A 14852-nucleotide genomic window follows, 5' to 3' on the forward strand; every position below is an offset into this window, starting at 1 on the left:
AGTAGGAAGAGTATTCAAACTCATAGAAACAAAAACTAGAGTGGCAGTTGTGAGGGGTTGGGAGGACAGAGGAATGAGGAGTTGTTTAATGGGTACAGAGTTTTAGTTTTGCAAGATGAAAAATTTCTTGAGATTGTTGTACAAATATACTTAATACTACTTAGCTATACACTTAAAAATGGCTAAGACGGTAAATTTTATGTTATGTGTATTTTACCACAAATAAAAGTTGTAATATAAATTGGAAATAATCTTATGTTGGGATGTAAGATGGATTACGGTAGGAAGAGATACGGCCTGGGGAAATTTAATTGGACCCAAGAATGAAACTACACAGAGTTCACCAATAGGACAGACTCCTACACAGGAGGAATTTCTCCATCCTTAAAGCCCAGCAAAGGTAGAAAGAGAAAGATAAACAGATCACTTAATATTCATATTAACTTTTAATTTGTCCTCTATGTTATTTTATCATACTATTCTTTTTTTTTTTTTTAAAGATTTTATTTATTTGACAGACAGAGATCACAGGTAGGCAGAGAGGCAGGCAGAGAGAAAGAGGAGGAAGCAGGCTCCCTGCCAAGCAGAGAGCCTGATGTGGGGCTCAAACCCAGAACCCTGAGATCATGACCTGAGCCAAAGGCAGAGGCTTAACCCATTGAGCCACCCAGGCGCCCCCATACTATTTTTTTTATGTTATTTTTCACTACATCAGCGGTTGCTGTCATGATCCTTAGGATATCTGTTTGTTAAAAAATTGGTTATATTCTCTAGAAGAAAAATAGCTATTCATTTGTTATGGGAATATTTAAAATGGTACATTATACTCAATAACAATAAAATATTGCACTAAAAGGCAGAATCACTTCTGTGCTAATTCTTTTGATGAGTTAAGAATTATATTATTCAGAGCAACTGCTCAAATAATCATTAAAGTATCCAAACTGATTTTAAAGTTACTTATTGACAAGTAGTTACCTATAAAATTCGATGCTAGATTATTAATATGTGAATACAAACCTAAAGCAAGTTGTTGTTTCTCTATTATTTATACTAAATATACTATATCTTTTTAAAATTATTTATTTATTTTTAAATAAGATTTTATTTATTTATTTGACAGAAAAAGAGCACGAGCAGAGGGAATGGCAGGCAGAGGGAGAAGGAGAAGCAGTCTCCCCGAAGAGCAGGGGGAGCCCGATGTAGGACCAATGACCTGAACTGAAGGCAGTTACCCAACCAACTAAGCCACCCAGATGCCCCTATTATTTATACTAATCTTAAAAGAAAAAGTATTTCCACTATTTCTAGAACTTCCTATATAACACAGCAATTGAGTACACACATTTCATCTACTTCTTTCTGAAATCCCACTAAAAACACTTAAAGGGAATTTAAAAAAACTTAATAGACTCTTTTACCAGTATTAGGTTTACATAAAAAAATTGAGTAAGAAGTAGAGAGAACCTCCAAACACCCCACGCTGTCCCTCCATAATACACCCTATTATTAACATCTTGCACTGGTGTGGTCTATTTGTTACAACTGATGAGCTAGCCAATACTAATACAACACTATTAACTAAAATCCCAGTTCACTCTTTGTGTTGTATATTCTGAGTTTTGACAAATGTATGCCATATATTTACCATTACTGTACTCTACGTATCATAATTTCACTGCTCTAAAAATCCTCCGTGCTCCACCTATTGATTTCCCCATCACTCAGGCCCTGGCCCTGATGCCTGGCAACCACTAATCATTTTCCCGTCTCCATGGAATCATACAGCATGTCACTTTTTGAGACTGGCTTAGCAATATGCTTTTAACTTTCCTCCGTGTCTTCTGTAGCTTGAGAGCTCAGTTCTTTTCCTTCTTCTTCTTCTTCTTTTTTTTTAAAGATCTACTATTTATTATTTTTTAAATTTAAATTTAGGGGCACCTGGGTGGCGCAGAGGGTTAAACCTCTGCCTTTCACTCAGGTCATGGTCTCAGAGTCCAGGGATTGACCCCCACATCAGGCTCTCTGCTCAGCAAGGAGCCTGCTTCCCCCTCTCTCTGCTTGCCTCTCTGACTATTTGTGATATCTCTCCCTCTGTCAAATAAATAAATAAAATCTTTAAAAAATTAAAAAAATTTTTAAATTCAATTAATTAACCTATAATGTATTATTGATTTCAGAGGTACAGGCCTGTGATTCTTCAGTCTTATATAATACCCAGAGCTCATTACAACACATATCCTCCCCAATGTCCATCACCCATTTATTCCATCCCTCCACCCTTCTCCCCTCCAGCAACCCTCAGTTTGTTTCCTAAGATTAAGAGTCTCTTATGGGGACGCCTAGGTGGCTCAGTTGGTTGGACGACTGCCTTCGGCTCAGGTCATGATCCTGGAGTCTCGGGATCAAGTCCCGCATCGGGCTCCCAGCTCCATGGGGAGTCTGCTTCTCTCTCTGGAACTCCTCGCTCATGCTCTCTCCCACTGTCTCTCCCTCAAATAAATAAATAAAATCTTAAAAAAAAAAGAAAAGAGTCTCTTATGGTTTGTCTCCCTCTCTGGTTTCATCTTGTTTCACTTTTTCCCTCTCTTCTCCAATGATCCTCTGCCTTGTTTCTTAAATTCCACATATCAGTGAGATCATATGATAATTGTCTTTCTCTGATTGACATATTATGCTTACATAATACCCTCTAGCTCCACACACATCGTTGGAAATGGCAAGATTTCTTTTCTCGATGGATGCATAATATTCCATTGTGTGTGTATGTGTATACCGTATCTTCTTTATACATTCTTCTGTCAATGGACATCTGGGCTGTTTCCACAGTTTGGCTATTGTGGACATTGCTATTTTTTTTTTTTTTAAATTTCTTTCTTTTTTTTTTTTTTTATTTTATTTATTTGAGAGAGAGAGACAGTGAGAGAGAGAATGAGCGTGGAGAAGGTCAGAGAGCGAAGCAGACTCCCCATGGAGCTGGGAGCCTGATGTGGGACTCGATCCCGGGACTCCAGGATCACGCCCTGAGCCGGAGGCAGTCGTTTTAACCAACTGCGCCACCCAGGCGTCCCATGGACATTGCTATTAAAAACACTGGGTGCATATGCCCCTTCAGATCACTACATTTGTATCTTTGGGGTAAACACCCAGTAGTGCAATTGATGGGTCGTAGGGTAGCTCTATTTTCACCTTTTTGAGGAGCCTCTATACTGTTTTCCAGCGTGGCTGCACCAGCTTGCATTCCCACTGACAGTGGATGAGAGTTCCCCTTTCCCTGCATCCTCGCCAACATCTGTTATTTCCTGACTTGATAATTTTAGCCATTCTCACTGGTGTGAGGTGGTATCTCATTGTGGTTTTGATTTGTATTTCCTTGCTGCTGATGTTGAACACTTTTTCATGTGTCTGTTGGCCCTATGGATGTCTTCTTTGCAGAAATGTCTGTTCATGTCTTATGCCCATTTCTTTTTTTTTTTTTTTAAAGATTTTATTTATTCATTTGACAGAGATCACAAGCAGGCAGAGAGGCAGGCAGAGAGAGAGAGAGAGAGGAGGAAGCAGGCTCCCCGCAGAGCAGAGAGCCTGATGTGGGGCTCGATCCTAGGACCCTGGGACCACGACCCGAGCCGAAGGCAGAGGCTTTAACCCACTGAGCCACCCAGGTGCCCCTTATGCCCATTTCTTGACTGGATTATTTGTTCTTTAGGTGTTAAGTTTGCTAAGTTCTTTGTAAATTTTGGGTACTAGCTCTTTATCTGATATGTCACTTGCAAATATCTTCTTCCATTCTGTTGGGTATTTTTTGGTTTTGTTGACTGTTTGCTTTGCTGTGCAAAACTTTTTTCTTGATGAAGTCCCAATAATTCATTTTTGCCTTTGTTTCCCTTGCCTTTAGAGACATGTCTAGGAAGGTTGCTGCTGCTGAGGTCGAAGAGGTTGCTGCCTGTGTTCTCCTCCAGGATTTTGGTGGATTCCTGTCTCATACTGAGGTCTTTCATTTATTTTAAGTCTATTTTTGTGTGTGGTATAAGGAAATGGTCCAGTTTCATTCTTCTGCATGTGGCTGCCCAATTTTCCCAATACCATTTGTTGAAGAGACTTTTTTCCATTGGATATTCTTTCCTGCTTTGTCAAAAATGAGTTGACCATAGAGGTGAGGGTTCAATTCTGGGTTCTCTATTCTGTTCCATTGATCTGTGTATCTGTTTTTGTGCCTGTCTTAATGATGACAGCTTTGTAATAGAGCATGAAGTCCGGAACTGTGATGCCACCAGTTTTGGTTTTCTTTTTCAACATTCCTCGGGCTGTCCAGGGTCTTTTCTGGTTCCATATAAATTTTAGGATTATTTGTTCCAGTTCTGTGAAAAAAGTTGCGGTATTTTGATAGGGATTGGATTGAATGCGTAGATCGCTCTAAGTAGCATAGACATTTTAACAATATTTGTTCTTCCAATCCATAAGCATGGAACATTTTTCCATTTCTTTGTGTCTTCCTCAATTTCTTTTGTGAGTACTCTATATGTCATGTTTTCTGAGTGAGAGCTCCTTTCTTTTTATTAATGAATAGTATTTCATTGTCTGGATGTACCAGTTTTTTATTCATTCACCTACTGAAAGACTTCTTGGCTGCTTTCAAGTTTTGGCAATTATGAATAAAGCTTCTATAAACATTTGTGTGCAGGTCTTTGTGTGAACATAAGTTTTCAACTCCTTACAGCTAAATACCAAGGAGCATAGTGCTAGGTCATATGGTAAGACTATGTTAAGCTTTGTAAGAAACTGCCAAGTTGTCTTCCAAAGATGCTGTACCGTTCTTCATTCCCACCAACAATGAATAAGAGTTCCTGTTGCTCTGCATTCCTCTCCAGCATTTGGTGCTGTCCGTGTTTTGGATTTTGGCCATTCTAATATGCATAAAATGGTATTTCATTGTTTTAATTTGCAATTCCCTAGTGATATGTATGTTGAGCACTTTTCATATTCTTATTTGCCATTTGTATTTCTTCTTTGCTGAGGTGGCTGTTCAGATCTGTTTCCCATTTTTAATTGGGTTGGCTTGTTACTGTTGAGTTTTAAGAATTCTTTGCCTAGATACCTGGCAAAGCAGTATTTCTGGGTTTGTCTGTGAGGGGTTTTCTAGAAGAAATAGCATTATCAAAAGACTGAATAAAGAAAATGTCCTTTGCCAATTCAAGGGCGCATCATCCAATCTGCTCAGAGCATGAATATAACATGTAGAAGGTAGAAGGTACCTTTTAACTGGTAGAAGCAGGGTGAATCTGCTCTTTGCTTGAGTTGCTCTTGCATACTAGCACTCTTGGTTCTTGGGCCTTGGAACTCAGACTGCATTATACCACTGGCTTTCCTGGTTCTCCAGTTTATAGAAAGCAGATCATGGGATTGGCCTTCATAATGGCCAATGCCCGTTCCTATAATCTAACTCTCTATCCATCCACCCATCCGTCCATTCATTCATCTATCCATCTCTCCTACTGGTTGTTTTCCTGGAGACCCTATTATATAGTGTCTTTTACAGACCAGAAGTTTGTAATTTTCATGAAGTTCAACTTTTATTTTTATCAATTTTTTCTCTTACATAACATGCTTTTGCTGTTGTATCTGAGAAGTCATCAGCAAACTTTAAAGGGGATTGGTTGATTGATTTGATTTTTTTAAAAAGAATTTGTTTATTTATTTGACAGACAGACATCACAAGTAGGCAGAAAGGCAGGCAGAGAGAGAGGGGGAAGCAGGCTCCCTGCTGAGCAAAGAGCCAGATGCAGGGCTTGATTCCAGGACCCTGGGATCATGACCTGAGCTAAAGGCAGAGGCTTTAACCCACGGAGCCACCCAGATGCCCCTGATTTGATTTTTAAGATTTTATTTATTTATTTGTCAGAGAGAGCGAGAGAGCACAAGTGGGGGGGCAGCAGATAAAGGGAGAAGCAGGATCCCAGCTAAGCAAGGAGCCTGATGCGGGACTCAATCCCAGGACCCTGGGATCATGACCTGACCCAAAGGTAGATGATTAACCGAATGAGCCACCCAGGTGTCCCTTGACTGATTTGATTTTAAGTAATTTCCACCCAGAATGTGGTGCTCAAACTGACAACCCTGAGATCAAGATCCACCAACTGAGGGGCGCCTGGGTGGCTCAGTGGGTTAAAGCCTCTGCCTTCGGCTCAGGTCATGATCTCAGGGTTCTGGGATCGAGCCCCGCATCGAGCTCTCTGCTCAGCGGGGAGCCTGCTTCCTCCTCTCCTTCTGCCTGCTTCTCTGCCTACTTGTGATCTCTATCTGTCAAATAAATAAATAAAATCTTTAAAAAAAAAAAAAAAAAAAGATCCACCAACTGAGCCAGGTGCCCTTAAAGAGGACTTTTTTTTTTTTTTAAAGATATTTTTAATTTATTTATTTGACAGAGAGAAATCACAAGTAGATGGAGAGGCAGGCAGAGAGAGAGAGAGGGAAGCAGGCTCCCTGCTGAGCAGAGAGCCTGATGCGGGACTCGATCCCAGGACCTGAGATCATGACCTGAGCCGAAGGCAGCGGCTTAACCCACTGAGCCACCCAGGTGCCCTAAAGAGGACTTTCAAAGAGCATAATTCTACAATAGAGAATCAAAGAGCATAATTCTACAATAGAGAACAGGAGAAAAGCAACTACAACAGAATTTTGGAAGGTGGCAAGCAGACAGAGGAGTTAAATGACTTAGCAGACCTAAGAAAAGTGGGGAGTAAAATCCCAGTACATCTGTGTTGCAGAATCCTGAAGCGGATGGGGAATTAGAGGCACCAGTTAACCTCTGGGAGTGGGAGTAAAGCACAGAGCTAAAATAAAGAAGCTGGCTGCAAGTCTGTTCCAGCATTCCCCACACCCTGCAGCCAGTGACTGCCCCACCCTCAACCCAGCGAAAGATTCATACCCACTCTCATCCACTAAACTGAGCAGAAGAGCCAGTGATATCCCTACTTCAGTCCCCATCATCCATCAGGCTAGTTCTTTGGGCTATTTATTTCCACCTGGCTGCTTTGGCACTGTAACCAGCTTAACATCCTTTAAACATATGCTAAAAAGTTCAGTTGCAAAACCATGATGAGAAATTTTTTTCACTCCTCCTACTGACCTACTTAGTACTAAAGATAGGAATCTGTTCATCCTTCCCTAGGCACAAAACGTTCCACCTTCTGAAAAAGCCTTTACACTTCATATTGTTTCTGGGACAGTCTCTCAGACTCCGTTGACACAGTCTAGACTCTGAAAATCCTGATGTCAGGGATCTTAGTTATCAATAAGTAGAAGAATGGAAAGTAAATCTGTTACAAAATGAAAGTAAATCTGATTAAACAGGATAAGATACTGGGACTACTAAGCTGGAAAAAGATGAAAACCGACAGCAAATTAGTTCACAAGGCAGGAGCACCAATTTTTCATGAAAAGAGAAATTTAAGTGTTTCTTAAGAAGGACTGTGAAATCGAAAACTAACTGAAAAGAAACTGAAAAGAAACTCCAAAACAGGACTGATGATTCTAGGCTCCAGAAGACTGCCTTTGGAGAAGGAGCCCCAAAATCTTGATAAAGGGGACAAACATTTCAGAAGGTCTGCTGCTATTTTAAAAGAAAAACTCAAAGGAAAACTCTGGTAATAAAAATTTGAAGGCAGTCTGCCAGTAATTGTTTGGGCTCACAGGAGAGAGAAGGAGACAGCCACAGTGTGAAGAGTTTTGGCCTCTAATCAAACCACTGAGGATTTCCTGAGAAATTCAAGTACATTTTGATCAGATGAATCAAATCAATGTTTAGGTACACTGGAACATAGGGTTCTGTAAGTCTAGCCTGCTTATTTCTCCTTTTAGTAGTCTTTGACTTAACTTATATGTTTAATTTAATAATAATTGTACTGTTTCATATGTCATGAAGCCAAAATTTACCTTTTACATGGAAAATAGCCAATGTGAAGATGACTAAGACTTCCTGAACCAGTTCAAGCTAACAGCAAATATTTCTGGAAAGCAGCATTTAAGAACACCTTGTTATTACTAAACACACTGCCTACAGTACTGTTTGGGAAGGAATGGACTCATGTTCCCTGGACTTCATCATTAGTTACTTAGCTTCCACTTCCCACAATGAACTGTTTAGAACTAGCAGAAGACCTAGTGAGGTCTTGAGATCTCAAGCTGGAGGAAGAGAAAACTCCTTCCTCCTCCTTACTTACTCATACTGATGGTCAGCACTTTTTTTCAGCTCCAGTCACTGAAACTAAACCAAAGTAGTAAAACAGAAAAAAAAGATGTTTCCCTCTCATGTCAAGTAAATTTTGGTTTAGAAAGTGAAACCTTTATATTGAGATGAAGGATGATTCACAAAGAGATTCTACTACACACCATTGGAATAGTTAGTATTAAAAAGACTGATAGCACCAATGTTGGTGAGGATGCAGAACAACGCAATCTCTCATATACTGCTGGTATATTTAATTTATTAGTAACAGCATTCATTTAAATGGCACAATCACTTTGGAAAAAAAGACTAACATTTAGAAAACTAAACTTTTTTTTAAAAAGATTTATTTTTTGGGGCATCTTGGTGGCTCAGTGGGTTAAAGCCTCTGCCTTCGGCTCAGGTCATGATCCCAGGGCACTGGGATCGAGCCCCGCATCAGGCTCTCTGCTCAGCGGGGAGCCTGCTTCTTCCTCTCTCTCTGCCTGCCTCTCTGCCTCCTTGTGATTTCTGTCTGTTAAATAAACAAATAAATCTTTAAAAAAAAAAAAAGATTTATTTATTTGAGAGAGAGAGCCAGTGTGTGGGGAGATGGAAAGAGAGAATCTCCAGCAGATTCCTGTTGAGCACGGAGCCTGACAAGGAGCTCAATCCCATGACCCTGAGATCATGACCTGGGCTAAAACTAAGAGCTGGATGCTTAACCCACTGTGCCACCCAGGCACCCCAGAAAACTAAACTATTTGACCCAGCAATTCTACACCTAAGAATTTACCGAAGAAAAATGAAAATGTAAGCCTACAAAGGGTTGTACAAAAATATTCATAGTAACTTCATTAACTCTAAACTGGAAGTAGCTCCCATCGACGGGAAAACAGATAATGGAACAGTGATCTATTTACGACATCATTCAGCAATAAATATATGCAACAAGATAAACGAATCTCAAAAACCTCACAATGAGTAAAAGAATTCTACCACAAAAGAGTACATATGATTGCATTTATACAAAATTTCAGAATAGTTAAAACTAATCTATAGTAGAAAGTCAGAATAGTAGTAGCCTTTGAAGATGGGAGAAGGAACTGAGTGAGAAAGGGCACAAGAAAACTTTCCAAGGTGAAGGTAATATACTACGCCTTGATAGGCTTGGGTTACATAATTGTATGCATTTGTCCAAGTTTATGATTTGTGCATTTTATTATATGTAAATATTTTCTTAAAAGAAAAAAAAATGAAACATTGAACTTTACTTACTTATATGCATGCTTAAGTATTTAGAAATTATGCTTAAGTATTCAGAAAGTGAATTTATAATTCACTTTGAAAAGTATCAAGAAAAATTAAAATGGAATAACAGATGGATAGATGGGTCATCTGTGCTAAAGAAAGTATAGTAAAATATTAATGGTAGAATCTAGGTGGTGGGAAAAGAGTATTGAACATAGGATTCTTTGACCCTGCTTTATGTTGAAAGATTATGCACAGTAAAATATTAGAAAAAAAGTAAAGAATGTTGGGAAACCACATGCCTACCAAGGGCTTAGAGAACAAAGTATTTTCCACATTAGGAAACATCTAGGCTTATTTCTTGCTCTGGGTTTTACCAGAGACTATGTTGAAGATTAAAATTTTCAAATAGAAATATGGTTACATAAAACTGCAACTTGATAAATGTTTTGCTCACAGATGTCCTAACAAAACTTATTTTTACTGTTCCTACAATGGACTGTTTTTTTCCATGGCTTTAAATGTTGCAGCTGTGTTACTTGTCATGACATCTTCCTGAGAAAGAGTTGAGATAAATTTAAGGATCAAAGAGTTCCAAGTGATTTTATAGATGTTATCTTATTTATCCTTGAAGTAGTTCTAAAAGACTCTAGTTGAGCAAGCACTATTATGTCCATTTCATAGACAGAGAAAACAGGACAGAGAAATTAAGGGACTTATTTAAGGTCATAGGACACAAATGGCACCTATAATAATAGTATACTAAAAGCTTACTGTGCCAATTTTATAACCATCTTCTTATTTAATCTGCACATAAGCTTTCATTTTATACAGCAGGAAACCAAGACTTACAGAAAACAAATAACTTGGCCAGAGTTACAAAGCCCATCATCCTAACTTCTATCTAATTAGCTAATGGGTTCTGAACATTTTTTCTGTTAAGACATATAGGATAGATGTTCACATTCCTGTGGACATAACTGAAGTTATGCACAATTTTTCCAGGTGCTGGTAATTCCACTGCTTCTCTTTTTCTCCAGAAAGCACAATGGAATGCAAGTAAGAGTGATACAGAAATAACCTTGAACCTCTTCCAATTTATATTTTATAAAAAGCAAATTATCTACAAATTTTAGTATTTCAAGTAACATGAGAAATAAATTACTTTCCAGTATTAAGACTAAGAATCTGCAATAGTCTCAATCTTCTAAAACTTCTCCTTGTATAAGTACACCATGTCTCAGGAGACTGGCCGTCTTACTGAAGAGCAAGGTGTGATACGATTCTAATAACCTAAACTGCCCTCTCCAATTGGTTCTGAAGACCTATTTCAAATGTGATCATGCACCAGATGTCTCTAGCATTTAGCATGGATGCTACAGAAAATGCAGCCCCAAATTTTAATGAAGGCCAAGATTAGTGAGTTCTAAAAGACGTCTAAATAGAAGATAAAGTAGCACAATCTTCAATCATATAGTCATATCACCTTCCTCTTTTATTTTTTTAATGATTTTTTAAAAGATTATTTATTTATTTATTTGACAGATAGAGATCACAAGTAGGCAGAGCGGCAGGTAGAGAGAGAGAGAGAGAGGAGGAAACGGGCTCCCCGCTGAACAGAGAGCCCGATGTGGGGCTCAATCCCAGGACCCCGGGATCATGACCTGAGTGGAAGGCAGAGGCTTTAACCCACTGAGCCACCGTCACCTTCCTCCTTTAAACCCTCCACTCCCATACCTGAGTCCTGTAGAAACTTTATAATACTTTGCCTTTTTCTCTAATACCCAGCTATATCAGCAGTACTACACGTGTTAAAAGCCCAACCCTCACTGTGATATTAGGAGATGGGGTTTTTGGGAGGTGATAAGATCATGAGGGCAGGGACCTCCTTACTGAGAGAAGTGCTCTTTTAAAAGAGAGCTCTCTAGACTCTTCCGCCATGTAAGGACACAGCAAGAAGACAGCCATCTATGAATCAGGAAGCCGACCCTCCCCAGATACTGATTCTGCCAGCATCTTATCTTAGACTTCCTATCCTCTACCAGAACTATGCAAAATAACGTTCTGTTTGTTCAGAAGCCACCCAGTCTATGGTATTTTGTTATAGCAGCCACAATAGACTAAGACAAGAGATATCTATTCTCATTCTCAGAAATGATTTACAATGAAGAGACTTAGCCTGAAAATATTCCTGTCTGACAACCAGTTGGCAAATTTAGTTGTTGTTTGTTTTTTATCACATTGTTTCTCTAGTCTAGTTCTTTCTTTGTGGCCCCTACTAATTATTTTAAGTCTGTGATTAACCAAAAGCTTTACATAAATGTATCTCATTTGAAGAAAAAAAATTAATTTTGATTCAAGAGGCAGAGGTGACTACTTACTTTACAAATTAAATTCTTACTTAATGAAAAAAATAGAGCAATTCTTTAAAGACCAAGCTGTGCTGTATTTAGATATGATTTAACATGCACACAATCTTTCACAAACAAATCTATATGTAACTTGAAATATTTTCTATACTATCTTAAACTTTTTAAAAAAAGCAAACAAAAACAATACAAATATACAGAATATAATTTTTAAAATGTGTATATAGTTGGCAATTAAGATTTCTTTAAGCTCCTCTTTTTTCTTTTTTTTAAATTTTATTTATTTGAGAGAGAGACAGTGAGAGAGAGCATGAGAGGGGAGAAAGTCAAAGGGAGAAGCAGACTACCAAGGAGCTGGGAGCCCAACGCGGGACTCAATCCTGGGACTCCGGGATCATGATCTAAGCTGAAGGCTGTCGCTCAACCAACTGAGCCACCCACGTGCCCTATGTTGCTCTTTCTTAAGAACCTACTATGTGCCTGGCTGTGTGCAAAGGACTTCATATGTATTGTCTCATTTAATCTGCATACTGAATTAAGCATTATTATCCTTCTTTTTAATTCTTTTTTTTAAAAAAAGATTTTATTTATTTGACAGACAGAGATCACAAGTAGTCAGAGAGGCAGGCAGAGAGAGAGAGAGAGAGAGAGAGGAAGCAGGCTCCCCGCTGAGCAGAGAGCCCGATGCAGGGCTCGATCCCAGAACCCTGATATCATGACCTGAGCCGAAGGCAGAGGCTTTAACCCACTGAGCCACCCAGGCGCCCCCTTCTTTTTAATTCTTAAAAAAGATTTTATTTATTTATTTGACAGACAGTGTGTGAGAGCAGGGGGAAATGGCAGAAGGACAGGGAGAAGCTCCCTGTCGAGCAAGGAGTCGAACTTGGGCTCAATCCCAGGACACTGGGACCATGACCTAAGCCAAAGGCAGACACTTAACCAACTGAGCCACCTAGGTGTCCCTATCCTTCTTTTTTTAAAAACAAATGAGGATATAGTGATTTATGGAGGTGAAAGTATTTGCTCTGAGCCCTCTTTTCAGCAGCTCACCCTAATCAGGATTGTCTAATTTCCATGAGAAGGTCTCGGTGACTGCAGAACTCACCTCTTTAGTACCATACAACATATTACAGAGCAAGATCTTTAATGTCTTTATGGCCTAAAATGCCCAATGTCAGGGCGCCTGGATGGCTCAGTTAGTTAAGTATCTGCCTGTGGGTCTGCCCCTCACCCTGCTCATGCTCTCTCGCATTCTCTCTTTCTCAACTAAATAAAAAATTCTTTAAAATGTCTAAAGTCACTCAACTTCTTGCTGTCTTCTTGTGATCTATCCATCCTGACTGGGCACCTCGCTGTGCATTCAGATCAGAAGACACCATGAAAGTGAAAGTACATTATAAAGTCTGATCCTTATCTATGTCTTTGGATAAGTTCATCTCTCTCCTTTTTTCCCTCTAATCTCTAACCTAACACTAGGTTTACCAGTACCTGTTCATGGAATCACTGAAGACAATCATCATATAACCTGACTGGCTACAGAACTACAAGGGACAGGGAAACCTGGGTGGCTCAGAGGGTTGGGCCTCCGCCTTCGGCTCGGGTCATGGTCTCAGGGTCCTGGGATTGAGCCCTCAATCAGGCTCTCTGCCCAGCAGGAGGCCTGTTTTCCCCTTTCTCTCTGCCTGTTTCTCTGCCTACTTGTGATCTCTCTCTGTCAAATAAATAAATAAAGTATTTAAAAAAAAAAAGACTACAAGATATATAAGAAATTATTTAATCCAACTCCCTCTTTTTACAAATAAGAAAAGTCAAGTCAAGAGACGCCAACTTGCTGGGTCACATTGCTAGTTGATACAGCCATATCTATAATCAAACATCTGACTCCATGTTAAATACAATATACAATATAAGGAGTTTCCATCTGAGGGGACATTTAAGATTTCTTTAATAAGGTTTTTAAAATTATAAAGAAATTTCTTAGTGAGAAAAGTACTAACACTCCAGGAAAGTATAAAATGAAGAGCAGAAGCCCTTTCTCTCCTACCTTCTAATCTTATTTCACTCCCTGGAAGTAACCACCAATAAGTTTCTTGTATGTTTGTCCCATATTTTTCTATATATGTATATGGGCCTATATGTGTGAAATAATTTAAATATGGAACCTCCAAAATTATTTTCTCATCTCGGGGTGATGGTTTCCTCTGAATAACGTAGTCAACAGTCATATTATTAAAAATATGCATAAGTAATTTTACAACATAACCTTAAGTTTGTAAAGCCTTAAGTAAGATATTCTCCTTAGGTACAGCTCACCTGTTTTCCAGATCCGGCATGCTTAGGTTTCTAGCAGCAAAGCACATTTTGAGAGGGATGACTTTCCTGTCCTTGGTGTTGTTCTGATGTTTTGGAGAACCAGAGTCCTCACTGCCACTAAAGCTTGGTGACTGAGGAGATGCACCTTCCCATGGTAGATCTGATACTAATGATGGCTTCTTGATATATGGTGTAACTTCTCGGATGAATTTAACTACAAACAAAAATCAAAGAAGAAGGTCACTGATTTTGCTTCCTATGAAAAATGACAACGAAAATACACACATCCATGTAATAGCTGCCAGGAAATGGAAAAAGATGCTAAGTTAAAGAGCCAGCACACAGAATTTTAGGATTGGAGGGTATTTCAAGGCTACATAACCCAAGTGAAATGCCACTACTGTATTCTAAAAGTTTAACTTCTGAGCTTTTGCATGTATTTTTCCTTCTGCTCAGGACTCCTCTCTCTATGTGCCTGGTCAATTCTACTTCAGAGTCACCTCCTCAGCAAACTTTCCTGTCAGCTCTCTAGGGTATTACCAATACACCTCTGTAACAACCTCTTAGCACCCTGTGTTGTAACCCTTTGCTAATATTTCCATTTACCTGATGGGTCTGAGTTCTTCGAGGGAAGGAATTATGATGTATTCAGCTTTAATATCCAACACCTAAGGACAGTGTGTACTCAGTACATGTTTGAAGAAATAAATAAAGAA

The 14852-nt window shown here is 39.1% G+C and overlaps 1 protein-coding gene across 1 annotated transcript in view; it reads right to left on the reverse strand.

Annotated features, from left to right (window-relative positions):
• SNTB2 (syntrophin beta 2) overlaps positions 1-14852 on the reverse strand; it is a 113799-nt gene that overhangs the window by 49947 nt on the left and 49000 nt on the right. The window contains exon 2 of the mRNA XM_044255847.1: positions 14137-14350. Within this exon, the coding sequence (XP_044111782.1) occupies positions 14137-14350 (214 nt within the window). The remainder of the gene's footprint in view (positions 1-14136; positions 14351-14852) is intronic.

This window comes from Neovison vison, chromosome 7 (genome assembly GCF_020171115.1).
Source record: "Neovison vison isolate M4711 chromosome 7, ASM_NN_V1, whole genome shotgun sequence".
In the NCBI taxonomy this organism is placed as follows: domain Eukaryota; kingdom Metazoa; phylum Chordata; class Mammalia; order Carnivora; family Mustelidae; genus Neogale; species Neogale vison.